Genomic DNA, 14,611 nt, shown 5'->3' with positions numbered 1-14,611 from the left:
AGTTCTTGAAATCTTCACGTTTTTTTTTCTAACTTAGTTTTCTCTCAACCTGAGCTGAACTGATGTGAAGTTCCCAATCACCAATATTTTTCCTACTTAAGAAACCCTGGTGAATGATTTCATCACCCACCCATCAGCTAAGCCAGAAACTGAGTCACAGTTGGCTCTTCTTCCTCTTCCAAAGCCAACTGATTTCCAAGCCCTGCCAATTCCCTCAAACGCTCTTCTAGCCATTCTACGTTCTCCGTTTTTGCTTTGTTTGCCTCACCTAAGGCCTTCATCACCTCAAGCGTGCCATCATCATCGTCATCCACTGCCTCTGCCCCCATCAGTCCTCCTCACGGTTCACGCCCCAAACCACGGCCAGCCTCGTCCTTCTCAAATGACCATCTCAGTGTGTGGTTTCCGTGCGCCTAAGACCCCGATGTCTCTGTACAGTACAGATAAAGCTAACATCTCCGAATTTGGTGTCAAAAGTTTGCCAAGACTCGGCCTCTCTTATCTGTGTCGCCTGGCATGCATGCCATGAAGACAGAGCCATGCAGAAACATGGCTCTGGGAGGCCCTAGCCTGATGGACACTCCTGAGTTCACATAACTACGCTTTTTCTTTCTTCTCCCACTCCAATCTCTTGGCCTGCTTACTAGCCTGGCTTACTTCTCAGCTTCAGATTCAATGGGGAAAAGGTTAGCACACATCCCACTTCTGCCCAGCATCAGGGAGCACTGATAGTGCCTCCTTTATAAATGCTGGATGTGATCGTCAATGTCTTTTTGATCAGTGGGCTACGTGTCCCGACTCCTGTCCAGTCACTGTCACTCTAGTATCTAATGGCAAGTGTCCACAAGTTGGGCAGAAAGAGCTACATTTTTATCTTCCCCATAAAATGCCTTGTCTTGCTTTTTCCTGCTGAGCAATCCTACCTCAGTGGCTCTTTTCCTCACCTATAACCATTCTTCCAGTATTGTATTGAATGTAGACACTTTTTTCCCACCTCATTGTCAGAAGAGGAAAGAGGAAGAGGTAGGAAGTGCTGAAACTCTAGGGGAGGGCTTCTCAACCTGTTGATGATGGCATTTGGGGTGAGGGAACTTTGCTGCAGAAACTGTCTTGTGAACCACGGAGTATTTACCAGAATCGCTGTAATGATTATAGAAGCCAGGAGCATCCTCACCTAGCTATGATAGCCAAAATGTCTTCAGATACTACCAGGTGTCCATACCCTCTGCATGGGGCAAAAAAATCTCCTGATTTAAAAAACAAACAAAAAGAAAAAAAAAAAACAACCACTATTTGGAGCTGGAAAGAGGGATTAGCAGTTAAGAGTGCTGACTGCTCTTTCAGAGGACCTGGGTTATAGTCCCAGAACTCACATGCTGATAACGAACATCAGTAACTCCAGTTCCAGGGGACCTGATGCCCTCTTCTGGCACAGACATACATGCAGGCAAAACATGACACATAAAATAAAAATAAATCTCAAAGAAAAATGTTTTCAAACCCCCTATTTTAGACAGATTTCAAGTCAAAAAAACATGCTAAAAAGTAAAGGCTCAATGGCCCCTCAAACTGTCTATCCTTCAGGTAACCAAGGGCGAGACGAAGAAGTTCAGTGTCCATCACTAGTGCTGTTGAGAGAGCATGTGACCAACTAAAGTCAGCTGGAGCGACACTGCAAGGGAGGACAGCACTCAGGGACACTCAGGAGAATGCACTGTGTCACAGGACAAGAACTCCCCATTTATTCTGTGTCACTGAAAAGAACAGAGCAAGTGATACAGGATACAGCTACTTCACGATACTGGTTCGGGTTTTTGCTTTTGCCCTCCAGAAAAAAAGACAAGAGTATTTCAAGTTGAAATAAACATACTCTTGAAGCACTAGGTAACAAACTGAATGGATGGGAGAGGCCACAGAAGTGCACAGGACACTGGCCAGGCTGGGAGGCAAGGAGGCAATAGAGACAGACGCTCAATGCAACACCCACCTGTGGTTGACACGACGTTCTCCTGGCTTTCACTGCAGAGTTTGGACAGTAGACTGCTCTTCCCAGAGCCTGTGAGACCTATGCAAACCAAATCATATTCAGGGCGCGCAGGTGGTGGTCCCTTGCAGCAAAGTGCTCGAAAACACTGCCGGAGAGAGAGAGAGAGAGAAATATGGAGACAAACTTTAGTGATATTGAAAAACAACTATACAAATAGGAAAGTGTAACTAAGTCCCCCCATCAATGTTAAGCAGGAATACAGTGTCTTCAGGTGGAGACACCTGGGCCACAGCATTTTGACAAAACAAATGACACTCCTGTCAGCAGCCATGGGACCTGTCTAGGCTGTCTGCCACCCTGCTAGCTATGGCAGGAGCACTGGGCACAGGGTTCTAACAGATTCCCCTCAGTGCCACCACTTGAACCTACCGATGAGGAAACCATATAAAGGCAATCTCAGAAGCATCCTATACCATACCTAGTGTGTTTTCTAAAATACCACTGTCTCAAAAGTCGGGGACTAAGGAGCCGCTCCTGGTGAAGAATCAGAAGACATGAACTGTAACATGTCTTAGATTAGATCCTGAATTGGGAGGAAGAAAGTGCCATAAATGACATTATTGGGACATTAGTGAGGACTGAATATAGACTGCATATTAGATAACAGTGTTGCATAAGGTTAAATTTCCTGAATTAAATAACTGTGCTGTCATTATGTAAGGGAAAGGCGTTGTTCTGCGGAAGCAAATGCTGAAGTACTTGGAGGTGAAGGGTCTTGAAATCTGCAATTAACTGGCTCAGAAAAGTCTAAGTCTCTTACTCCCCCCCACCTCCATCTGGTGGGGAGTGTGATAAAGCAAACCTGGAAAAACACTAACCAGTGAAGCTGAGTCAAAAGCCCTGAGACTCTGTTCTAGCTCTGGAACTTTGATTGGGGGCAGGGGCTGCTGGTACTGAACTCAGAGCCTTGCATACGCCGAGTTAACGATGTGCCCCTGAGCTCTCAGCCTTCCTGTTCTGACGTCGATTCAAAAGGCACCTTCCATCACTAAAGAATCCGTGTTACAGCTCTGCCTTCCTTGGCCTTTGCTCAATCATGTTTCAGGTTAACTGACCTCCGAGTTCTATGAACGGCAATACAGTTTCTGAACCACACAAACTCGTTTGGTCTTCATGAGTAAAGACAAAGGGATCTGACTTATAGGCTAGCAATCACGAAGTGTTTGATACTTAAATTTACCTTACATCCATTTTAAGACGCTGGCTATGTACCAATTCTCCAGTCTGAAGTATTCGCAATATTTGTTTGATAGGAACATTAATTCATATAAGAAAGAGACTAGAAATGAAATTTGGGAGGGAGGAAGACTCCTCCTATTTGATTGTCTGAACCCATAGAGGAAAAGACCTATTAAAACCTTGTGCTGATTCCTCTCACTCAGATACAATCTGAGTCCTACTTGGCTTTCATACTCTCGTAGTCAAGCTTGATTATCCCTCTCCCTCATTTCTAACATCTGAACAAGTCTAGTCCACATGACCTCTAAAACAGTTCTGGAGTCTATTGGCTTCTCTCCGCTTAGGATGTGGTCACCTGGACACCAACACCCTCCCACTGCTTTCAGGAATATCTATTTTTCTTGCCCTCTGTTCTTCCACAGCACCCACTGTGACTGTTCATAGAAACAAACCCCATTCTATATCCTTAATCTTCCTCAGTGACTTCCCCTGACCCATGGTCGTAAACTCTTATCATGATCTCTAAGGGCATCCAGACAAGTTCCAGCCAACGCTGCCAGCCTCATGTCCTCCACCACTGTTTCCAAGCCTTGCTGAGCATCTGTCACTTGAGGCATCCCCCTAGGCTGTCCCCTCTTCTGTACTGCTGCCTTCGCTGCCGACTCATCAGCCCTTTGGTTTCAGCTTAACCACCCTTTCCTCAGAGCAGTCGGCTCTGATCTGAGACTGCATTAGCAACCGATGTCAAGCTCTCACAGCATGTTCGCGAATTCATCATACAGACAATTACGGTTTCTTATTCACCACCAGACTGTGGGAACCACGTGTGTCCAATTTTGTCCCCTATCCCCCAGTGCCTGGCAGTGGACAGGGCAAAGAAGCTACCCTCAATAAATCACTGTTGGATGGAGAATGAATGACATTTAAGTTTCACCTAAAAAAGAGAAGAGAAAACACAAAGGCTAATAGGATGCTTGATGTATGCTCGCTGGGCCGCCTAGGTTTAAAAAGAAACAGTGTCAAAATAAGAGAAACCCTTGACTTTTACACTTCAACTCCAGAAGTTAGCCAAGTTCCCAAAAGACCGGTTCTGATGTGCAAGATCTACTTTCTCAGTACACCCCAAGTTCATGGCCTCCAGTTTGTTCAGAGGTTTTTGCTGACTTCTGGTAAACAATTTTATGATCCATATTCTACATGGGTTTATTAAACTCTAATCATATTTCCTCTCTTCTTTTAAAGTCTGAGGAATCCTGATGATTTCAGCCTGCCTTCCTATGGTTACCGCCCCCTACTCCTTCATCTTGGTTGCTCTTTCTTTGGCCTTACTTTAAATCCATTATGCCTTTTCCTACAAGATTAACGGCCACAGCAGCACACAGGCTTCTATGTGCCAACACATCACTTTCTGGGCTCACATGAAGAGTGGCTCTCACTGGCAACCTTTCTCTGTCCACAAAGAAGCAAGGCCCTTAGGCTTCTGGTGAGCCTTTCCTAAGGGCAGATCTCTGTGTGGGCACATATATTTCCTTGAAGGTGGTCACTGGCCAGCAGTTGTTCACATCAAGAGGGGCCGTCTATGTTCAGCTATGACAGACAGCATTACTTACACAGCTGTGACAGACTGCTTTGGTCTTTGTTTAGGGAAACAAGGAAGGACTCCATTTCTGCTCTAGAAACCAGCCCCTGGCTCACTCAGCTCCTCTTCTGTAGTTCCTCTGGACTGACTCCCAGAGGGCAGTGCCCACTATTGAACCAAATTACCATCAATCTTAAATACAAAATGAAACACATGAGGCCAGAGGAATGGTCTGATGAGTAAGGGTGCTTGTCACCAAGCCTAATGATCTCCGTTCATTCTCCGGAGCCCATGTGGTAGGAGAGAGCTGACTTCCACAAGTTCTCTTCTGACCTGTACATACATGCGGTGGCATGCATCCGTACCCTCACAAAGAAATAAACGTAATTTAAAAAGCTAATATGAGCAACCGTTATATGACCTTTGTAAAATTATTCAATAATCAGTATTGCTCTACATATTTTGTCCCCAAGTTATGCAATTTCACCTTCATGGCATGCTCTCTTCAAAATCCAGACTACAGCTTTTATACCCAAGCCCACCAATATCGACATCACCTTTTAATTCACGTCAGGAAACCTCGCACACTCTGACATAAAAGACAATGCTATTCTGCCTCTCTTCTCTCTTGCATTCTTCCAAGTCCTGTCAGCTCCTCTCCCATGGCTCTACTCACAGAGCCTGCAATGGCACCCAACATGACAATGCCCTGTGCACCCTCAGCCCTGTCCCAAATCCCCAGCTCTCTAGTCCCAAGCATTCTGATGGAACCCAAACTAAACCGGAATGAAAGAAAAGCTCCATCCCTCCCCAAACTCAGCCTAGGGGGAAATAGAGCATTTTAGTAAGGAAACGCTGGACTGGCAGTTCTTACAAGAAATATTTAAAACAAATCTCAGAATCCTAGGAATACATATGCATTGAAAATAAATGCCATGGTTAACCGAGAAAGTGTTATATTTTCAGCCAACAAAATAGAACTTTTCAGTACATGCCTTTGCAAATCTGGGAGGAATGTTCATGCTTTTTTAAGTCAGCCCCCCAAACTGTACAGGGTTTTCATTTGTTTCTTGTTTTAAAACCTAATGAAGCTTTGGATCTTATAGTCAATTTACTTAAAATTACTCCCTTTGGCCTCTAGACTATACTGTACCCAAGTTCATTGTGTTTGTCTCCTACAGCAGCTCTCGCATTGTTAAGGGTAAGCCCCTTTCACTGCTGTACAATGCGAGACACAATGCTGTCGGCAGTCCTGACGGCGAGCGGCAAACTCGGGCTTCATTCCCAGGCCAGACACTGAGGCATTGTGCGACTCTGCTCAAGCCCCATAAACCTATCCACGCTTCAGCTTCCCCATGATTAACCAGTAACATTTAACACTATCTGCCACTTCCTTTCTGGAGGAGGATGTTAGCAGGCATGAGTTCAACGCTTTAAGCTCCTAAGAAAGGCGCCAGACGGACACATCACTGTTCATCCTGATGCTCATTTTCCTAAGGTATCTTGGCGGCTAGTTAGCTTCCTTGGGCAAGGGTCTGGCAGCCCGGGACACAGTCCAGCCTGGAGCCCCTTCTATAGGCTCAGAGCAGCCACTTCATATTCTCAACCCCACCCGAGCTCAACCCAAGTTCTGCACACAAAATCCAAGGCCCTAGGAAGCAGGAAACAAAGAACAATCTGAATCGGAACCGCACCCTCAGGGAATTACCCCATCACTGTCTCCCGTGCCTAGACTATGTCAGCCTTTTCCCATGGGGTCCGTTATTACTTGCTCCTTTCTGAAAGGAGGAAGGGGACCATGTGTATCAAGAATAAATTAATCAAGAACAAGTCCAACTGTAACGGAAAAACTGGGGCTTAGATTAGAGCCTGGTAGCCAGCCCTACAGCAAGATACTAAGGTCTTGAGTTTTGTACGTGTCTGTTGGGGACAGCGTTAGACATCCGGCAGATGTGGCAGTGCACTGAAGACCGTAGGCACTTGTTGAATATCTGCATAAGAAACCAGCACTGCAAAGTACTACTTCGGCACTTAGTTATGTATTTCATTGGCACTTGAAGACTCTGGCTATCCTCCAAATCACACACTAGGCCCTCAATCGGTGTGAACACTCAGCCTTCTTACTACTAAGATCCTGTTCACCAGAAGGAAAAAGGCCTGCCCTTCTCTGCCTACTTGTTGAGCCCCTACTCAAAGTACTGCTCAGAGGGACTTCTTCAACCCTCTCCTCCATTCCTTACTGTTAGTAAAGACGGCCGCATGCAGTTTTTCCTATCATATTTACCAGCTGATTAAAAAGGCTCACTCAGACCCAAGGACATACCCATTTTTGGTCTCTCTACTGGTTCTAAAAGACTCTGGTGTTACTGATTCTGAGGGTGGCCAGGATCAAAACAGCAAGAGAATTGTCCTGCCACCACATATTTCTGGGAGAGAGGCTTGCTGCAAAGCCTCCTGCTCTGGCATTAGCCCATGCACTGCCAGGATTTCCTACCATCCCATGGCATGAAATTCCCAGCCTTGTGGGACATAGCATTTGTTTCAATCAATGCTCTGTTTTGCGCCATGAATACAAGATTTTATTCTGAGCACGATTCCAATTTGATTGAAGCTCTAGAGCTGCTGGAAATTTTTTCTCCAGTCGCTCCAGGTCTTCCCCAGCCACACAGACACTGCCCAAGCCATGGTTTCTTCCTTATTGAAATACAGGTCTGCCCCAGCCACACAGACACTGCCCAAGCCACAGTTTCTTTCTTATTTAAATCTAGATCTTCCCCAGCCACACAGATACTACCCAAACCACAGTTTCTTCCTTACTGAAATATGGGCCTTAGCAGACAAAAAAACCTAATAGCTTCTATAACAGATAGCCACACACACACACACACACAAACACACACACACACACACACACACACACACACACACACACACACACACACACACACACAAAGGGTGGAGATGAGCACAACACTCAAGAAATGCTTGTTTGATTCATGACACATCTTTGAGTCAAGGCCATATCTTAAAAACAAGAGAAAACTCACTTCTCACTTTAGATCTATGTCTCATGCAGTGTGGCTTCAAACTCAGAAAGAAGCAGGTGAAGGTTAGTTCTAAAGGGTTTTCCTTTTTAAAAATTATTTAAATATTTTACACACATGCCTGTGCACCACATGCCTGCCTGCTGTCTGTGGAAGGACATTAATTTCTAAAACTGTTGTCTTTGTTGTTTTATTATTATTATTATTATTATTTTCATTTTATTTGCAGTGCTGGAGATTGAACTCGGGACTTCACAAGTCCTTGCAATAATCAAACACAAGTCTGTCTTTTGAAAATGTAACCCGAAAGAAAACACAAATCAATGCCAAATGTGTGGCAGGCTGGGTCTGCACCGCTTAGGTTCTGCAGGAGAGAGACATCAGGGTCAGGAGGACTGGATGCCCACATAAGTCAAAAGAAAGAAAGAAAGAAAAAGGAAGAGGCAGCTAGTACTGTTAGCAGCTAGCACAAAGTAGAAGAGATTTGTGTGTATTAATTCAATGATTCTGATTTTAAGAAAACTGGGGCTCAAAGAAGTAAAGTAGTTTGTCTACCAAGGACCGGAGCCTCTGGAAATCTAGGTCTCTCACATCTGAGAGTGCATCACGAAGAAGCAACTTCAGAGTCACTCTCTCACGGGCGACCCAGCTAAGATGAAGAACCAGGGTACTACACTAAGTGGCAGAGCTAGGGCCTGAGTCAGGACTGTTAAGCTCCTCTAGAGTTCTGGCTCATGTCCTCGTGCCTCAGGAACTGCTACATCCAGAGCCAGGGACTAGAACATCATAAATGGGAAGTTCCGATTGTTCTGAAGAAGTCGGAGAGCTTGGGAGACAAGGCTGATTTCTTGGCTGAAGAGAAGGATGTCAGAGCCACCATGTATATTCCTTCCTCCCCTGCACCATCCCCTATACAACTGATGCACCCCTCATCCCGGGCAAGGATGTAGTGATGCTATGTGATGCTCCCTGTCTCCATCAATCACTTTCTGTGCCTGCCCTACTAACCCTCTAAATTAGGGAACAGGGAAGGGGAAGAGAGGCTTGGCCAGTTTGTTTCTTTCATTTCACCCCTTTTTGTCCTTGGAAAGGAAACCACTTATCTGAAGAGAAGCCCATGCTGGACACAGATTTCTGATTCTATAAACAGAAACACATCTGTTGTGGAACACACAACAATGGAACGGTCTTCCCGTTATTGCCCTTAAAATATATGTGCGTATAAATTTTGCTTCACTAAAGTAAGCTAATAAGAAAAACAAATAAAGTTGATTGAGGGAGTTCTGGGGAGAAATGCATGTCTCATAGAAATGCCAGGTCTCGTAGAAATGCATTCAAAGGCAAGGATCGATGAGGAACATGCATTCATAAGCCAATCCCTATTTGTGAGAAGAGAGATGAATGTCAAACACGTCCCACAACCTTGGAAGCCTCTGAGTTCTTGTAAACATGTGAGAAGAGTGCAAGCTCAAAACGGCACCAAAGGCTGCAAAAATCCTAAGCAGGCAGACAGAATCCTGTTGCCCTTGACCACCAGACAGCTCAGAAGACTTCCCTGAATTGCAAGAGCAATCCACCTTTGGAGGTGAAAAATCCTGCTGCCCTTTAAAAGCCTAGTGAGAAAAAACAATCAACTGTTTTCATAGAAGATGGGTCAAACCTTTAGGCCATGTAGGCTGGGAGCTCACAGATGAAGGCCCTGGTCCGGAATTGTCCCAGGGCTGGGGCTTCTGGCCAATACATCACACTGCCTCGGGACACTAAGTCTGTCTTTGCAGTACCCTTTGTATTTCTCAATCCACATTCCTTTTTTTGGGGTGAAATACTCCATTATTTCTGCTTTGTTCTGGGCTGTCTCCTGTCTCTGTCCCTATTAACTCGTGGCAACAAAAGAAACAAACAGAAGCAGGGGATTTCATGCTTAGTAGCTATAGACACTGGCCTCACAGCTTTGCAGAGGGCCAGACATCTGAGACTCTGAATGGAAGAGAGTGCCGCCGCCGCACTGAGGCAGACCGGGGGCCCACGTGGCTCCCAGTCTGCACATCCGTCATCCTTGATCAGGAGTATTCACCAGCCTGATACGGGTGTTTCAAGATTAACCGAAAGTGAGTCTTAAAAGTTAGGGCATGCATGGGACAACTAGATTTAAAGAGACCAACTCAAGATTCTCCTATATTCCTGGCTTATCCAGAAGTGTAGATCTGTCGCACTCTTTACAGATCAGGGGAATTAGAGTCAAAAAGAAAGAAACTAAGAAATTCAAAAAGGAGGCTGAGCTGGAAATACATGTGTTTCTTATTTTTAATATAGGATTTTTATCTTGCAATAGTTTGACAGGAAATCTAATTTTTAAGTATAAACTTTTATAATGACAGAATTATCTAGTAAAAACAGCAATGAAATCCCTAGGCACTGTTGTCTGTAACAGAACTCAAGCTTTATATTCATTCACAATCATCCCAATCAGGGCTTCACCTATATCGGTTTTAGAACATACACTATTTTTTCCCTAAATTTAGTTAAAAGTGAAACACTAATACATTTTATATAAAACCTTCCCCCCCCATTATGTGAACAAATGTTTCTCAACAGAAAGTAGGTCTTGAAAAATCTTTAATATTTCTCAATTAATTAAACACTTTAAATATTTCTTACCAAGGGCATTTTTCTCTATTTCATGCATTTGGAATGAGTCAGGTCATGAAAACATTGAAAGAGAATGGGCTCCCTGGATTTTCGTCCTTCAGATGGATTGAAGTGTCACCAAAAGCTCCCTAGGAAGGAACTCAACAAAGTATGCTCTTTGCCCTCTTAGTGCTACAGAACTTCAGACCAAGAGGCTTACGATGCCTAAGAAGAAAATAAATTCAACTAATTTTTTTTTTAATCATGTAGCTCTTAACAGGCGAAATCTATTTTTTTTTTTTTGCTTAAGTCTTTGGAATCCATAAAAAATAAAGCTCATTTCCACATACTCCAGGGGTCATCAATTCTTATAGATCTGTCCACCTCTACCACCCACCTCTGCCACTCAATTCCTAAGGCCCTGGGTCAGAACATTCCCACTGTCCTCAGGACGATTATGGTGTCTGCTGATGTCATCACCTCAAGCATTACCCACCTCCATCTCCAAAAGGCTATGATCTCTCTAGAACACATAAAACCCTTTCCATGACTTAAAATATTCTTGTGATCATCTGTATTGGTCAGGGTAATATCCAGACAAAGATCTTTTTGATTTGGCCTTGGCTGTCATCTCTGGTTCCATGAAATGCTCATAAATCAACTAAAACAGGATTTGACACATAAAAGAGACCTTCATACTGGTATTTTTCCACTACAGACACACACTCTGTTACTGGCTCCGGGTCATCTAAAGAGAGTGTACCTGTCAATCCCCACCACCTTTCTCTGGCATTTTTCAAAGTTCAGCTCAACACTGCTACCTCTTAAAACTCCTGTAACCGTCAGTCTAATTGAAATGACATCCTTGATATTCTGTTGGCATCTTTTCTCTTCCAGTATCATAACACCCACCAATCTGTCAGGTTCGTCTGCTGTCCATCTCCCCCTACTGGAGATTGAGTACTTGAATGAAGGCACTAATTCTATTCTGGAACTGGATATCTGACCCAGCATCCAATTCACCACGTGGCAGGTATTCCCCAGTCAGTGTAGCACTTTGCTTAAGTGCATGTCAGATAAACCTAAAGTGGAGGGCCCCATAGCCGCCAGGAGAAGTTACTTCACTGATGGCCATCACCTAATCTAGGAAATAGGACAACCTCTCGGGATCACTGGAGTAACATACAAGGCGTTATTACCAAATGAAAGCATAATGTACAGTAATTAATAGGTATCTTCATTATTAAAATGAGGGTTCTTTTTTTCACTTAGAACAGGGTTTTCCTAAAGAACATTGATTTCTGTGATTACCAATCAGGATTCTTTTCATAACATATAATTAAATATAATTCATGGTTAGGGTTTATTTATTCATCCATTTGATCAAAGAGCTGATATAACACCAAATACCAATGCTCACTAATGACAAAGGCAGTTCTTTTGGTTTGCTGAAGTAAGAACAATTAAAATTGCTCATTACATAATATAATATGAGATCACAGAAATTTTTTTCTTGCCCTAGGAAGGGAAACTAAAAAGCAATTTTTAAAGGTACTAGTCTATCCTGACTATTAAATTGATTCTTGGATGATAGGCCAGTCACTAGGAAGAGGCAGACCAAAGGGTAAAGGCAGAGACATATGCAATCCCTGCATCCTCAAAGCACGCTGCTGTAACTGCTGACAAAGACAAATGTTTACTTTGGTCTAGTGCGGAAGAGCCAATACAGTGAGCTAGATGTTATCTCGCCTCACACATCAACACACGCGCCAGACAGATTCTGATTGCAAAGTCTGTTATTGGTGATGAAAAAGGCAGAGAGGGCACAGCTGGAGATCTCAGATCCACAGCTGAGCTGGCAGCAGGGGTAGTTCGAGACATCTTCTCACTTTAGAAGCTGGAATTAATCTGAGTTATTTAAAGGTGTGTTTTATTAAAGAGGCGCTTTCAACTATGATCAAACATCACGCACAAAAGCTGAACACAGATTCAGGCAGACAATTGAGATCACCTATGAACTATCAACAGATTTTCTTCAGCACCCACAAATCACTTACCAAAACCAGATACCAATAAAAAATAATCTGTTCGTGCCTCAAAAAAGTGAAAAGTAGCATGTGGACTCACATTATGATTGTTTTTAGTTCTTTATTCCCTAAAAGCCATACAAGCACAAATACCTTATAGGTGGTAAGAGAATCTTATAGTAAACTGATGATGGTATTAGGGTATTCAGATTCTCCAGATGTCCAGGGGCTGTCTAAGCATACACTCTATCAAAGGAGTTCTAAAACTAAACAGGAATATATGAGATATGAGCATCACAAGTATTTTTTCTCTGATTGCAAAGAACTTATGAGTGATACATTAGAAGGGTTCTGGTAATTCACAGAATGGATGAGAAGACCAAAAAATCCCAAGTATCAACCACAGTGGTCACTGCTTCGCTGGCACTAAAACCCTAACAAAGACAGAAGTTGGAACCAGGAGTGGGGTGTTGTTCTCATACGCCTGGCCATGCTTTTGTTTGGAGGAATGCGGACTTTGGGATTTATATTAGAAAAGCAGTTGAATGCTTAAGTGAGGTTTAATGGGCCATATTAGTACAAACATGGGAGCCAGTGGTGCTGAGGGTAAAGATGAAAAGAACTGGAGCTCTGAAGAGCATTTTGACGTCAGGCACGGAGATGCAGTTTGGAGTTTGCCCAGCTGGTTTTCGGTCTTGCTTTGGTCCAGTATTTCCACACGATGCTCCCTTTTGGAATGGTAATGTATATCCTGTGTCATTATATGTTGGAAGTATGTGATCTGCTTTTCATTTTGACTTCATGGGAGATTACAGTTGAGATAACATGAATCTCAGAAGAGACTTTGAACTTTGAACTTTTAAACAGGGTTGAGACTATTACAGACTATGGGATTTTGGAAGTTGGACTTAATGCATGGACTACAAGCCTATGGGGGTCAGGGAATCAAATGTGGTGTTTTGAAAAAAAAAACGGCCCCCATAAACCCATAGGGAGTGGCAATATCGGGAGGTGTGGCCTTGTTATAGAAAGTGGTCAATGGGGGGGCAGGCTTTGAGGTCTCAGGTGCTCAAGTCACACCCAGTATGACAGTCTCTTCCGGCTGCCTGTGATGCAAGACGTAGAACTTCAGCTCCTTCTCCAGCATCATGTCTGCCTTGACGTCACCACGCTTCCCGCCATGATGATAATGAACTAAACCTTTAAACCATATGCCACCCCAATAAAACGTTTTCCTTTATAAAAGTTGTGATGGTCACGGTGTCTCTTCACAGCAATAAAACCCTAAGACTAACTAATACTGACTGCCTGCTGGCCTGAGCCCAAACATACCACAGCCACAGGGGTAACGAACTTAGTGCTCCAGCCAGGTGCCAGAGACCATCCAACTGGCCAAGCTGGAGCCCTGGCTGCCATGGAGCTGAGAAAAAATGTCATCCCATCCCACAGCAATGAAAACAAGAAACTCCAACTTTTAAGTTGCTAAAGTCTACTACAGAATATCCAGTATTCATTTGCAGGGAAGCCCCAAACACTCTAAAGTCTACATTATACTCCTTGGTACAACAGAGAGCCAATTTCCTAGGCATAAAATGGAACAAGATTAGTTTAAGTTCCACTTCCATAGACATTCTGACAGTTTTGAGAGTGGAAGGCCAACCAGCTGAGATTCAGGCAAGAGAGCAAACTGGGTGAGCTGGGAGACAGCCTTGATTTGCTGGGCAAACAGGTTCTGCCTTCTAACTCAGCTTTCCTGTTCTGTTCCCTCTCTCCCTTTCCCAACTCCTCTTGATCCGTTATGACATTGGATACTTGCATTGTGTTGCTCTCCCTTGACTTTCAAATCTTGTAGGAGGGAAAATGGGACTGAAAATCCATGGAGCTCTGGCTACCACCTAGCTTTTCTCAATTAAAAACCAAGGCACAGCAGGGTAGTCTGGGCTACTTCTGTCACTAGAAACATAAATACAAAATCTCCTAAACTCCTGAAGGATATGTGAGTGCGCTTTTATGCACTTATTTATTTACTTGCTTTAAATAAAACCATTCTGGGTTCCCACATGTCTGTCTAGCTAGTATCAAATATTGAGTTCTTCAAATTTCCCTT

General features: G+C 43.7%; 1 protein-coding gene across 5 annotated transcripts in view; it reads right to left on the bottom strand.

Annotated features, from left to right (window-relative positions):
* Positions 1–14,611, bottom strand: part of Arl15 (ADP ribosylation factor like GTPase 15) — a 391,154-nt gene that overhangs the window by 255,028 nt on the left and 121,515 nt on the right. For 4 of the 5 annotated variants that reach the window (XM_052743304.1, XM_052743305.1, XM_052743308.1 and 1 more), the window contains one exon: positions 1,988–2,132. In XM_052743304.1, the coding sequence (XP_052599264.1) occupies positions 1,988–2,132 (145 nt within the window). Of the gene's footprint in view, positions 1–1,987; positions 2,133–2,416; positions 2,447–14,611 lie in introns of those variants that run through there. The other variant, XM_052743307.1, reaches the window with a different exon arrangement.

The sequence above is a fragment of the Peromyscus californicus genome, unplaced genomic scaffold (genome assembly GCF_007827085.1).
Source record: "Peromyscus californicus insignis strain IS unplaced genomic scaffold, ASM782708v3 Scaffold_18__1_contigs__length_77618521, whole genome shotgun sequence".
In the NCBI taxonomy this organism is placed as follows: Eukaryota; Metazoa; Chordata; class Mammalia; order Rodentia; family Cricetidae; genus Peromyscus; species Peromyscus californicus.
Note: the sequence above shows the minus strand (reverse complement) of the source record. Positions and strands in the feature narration are given on the sequence as shown.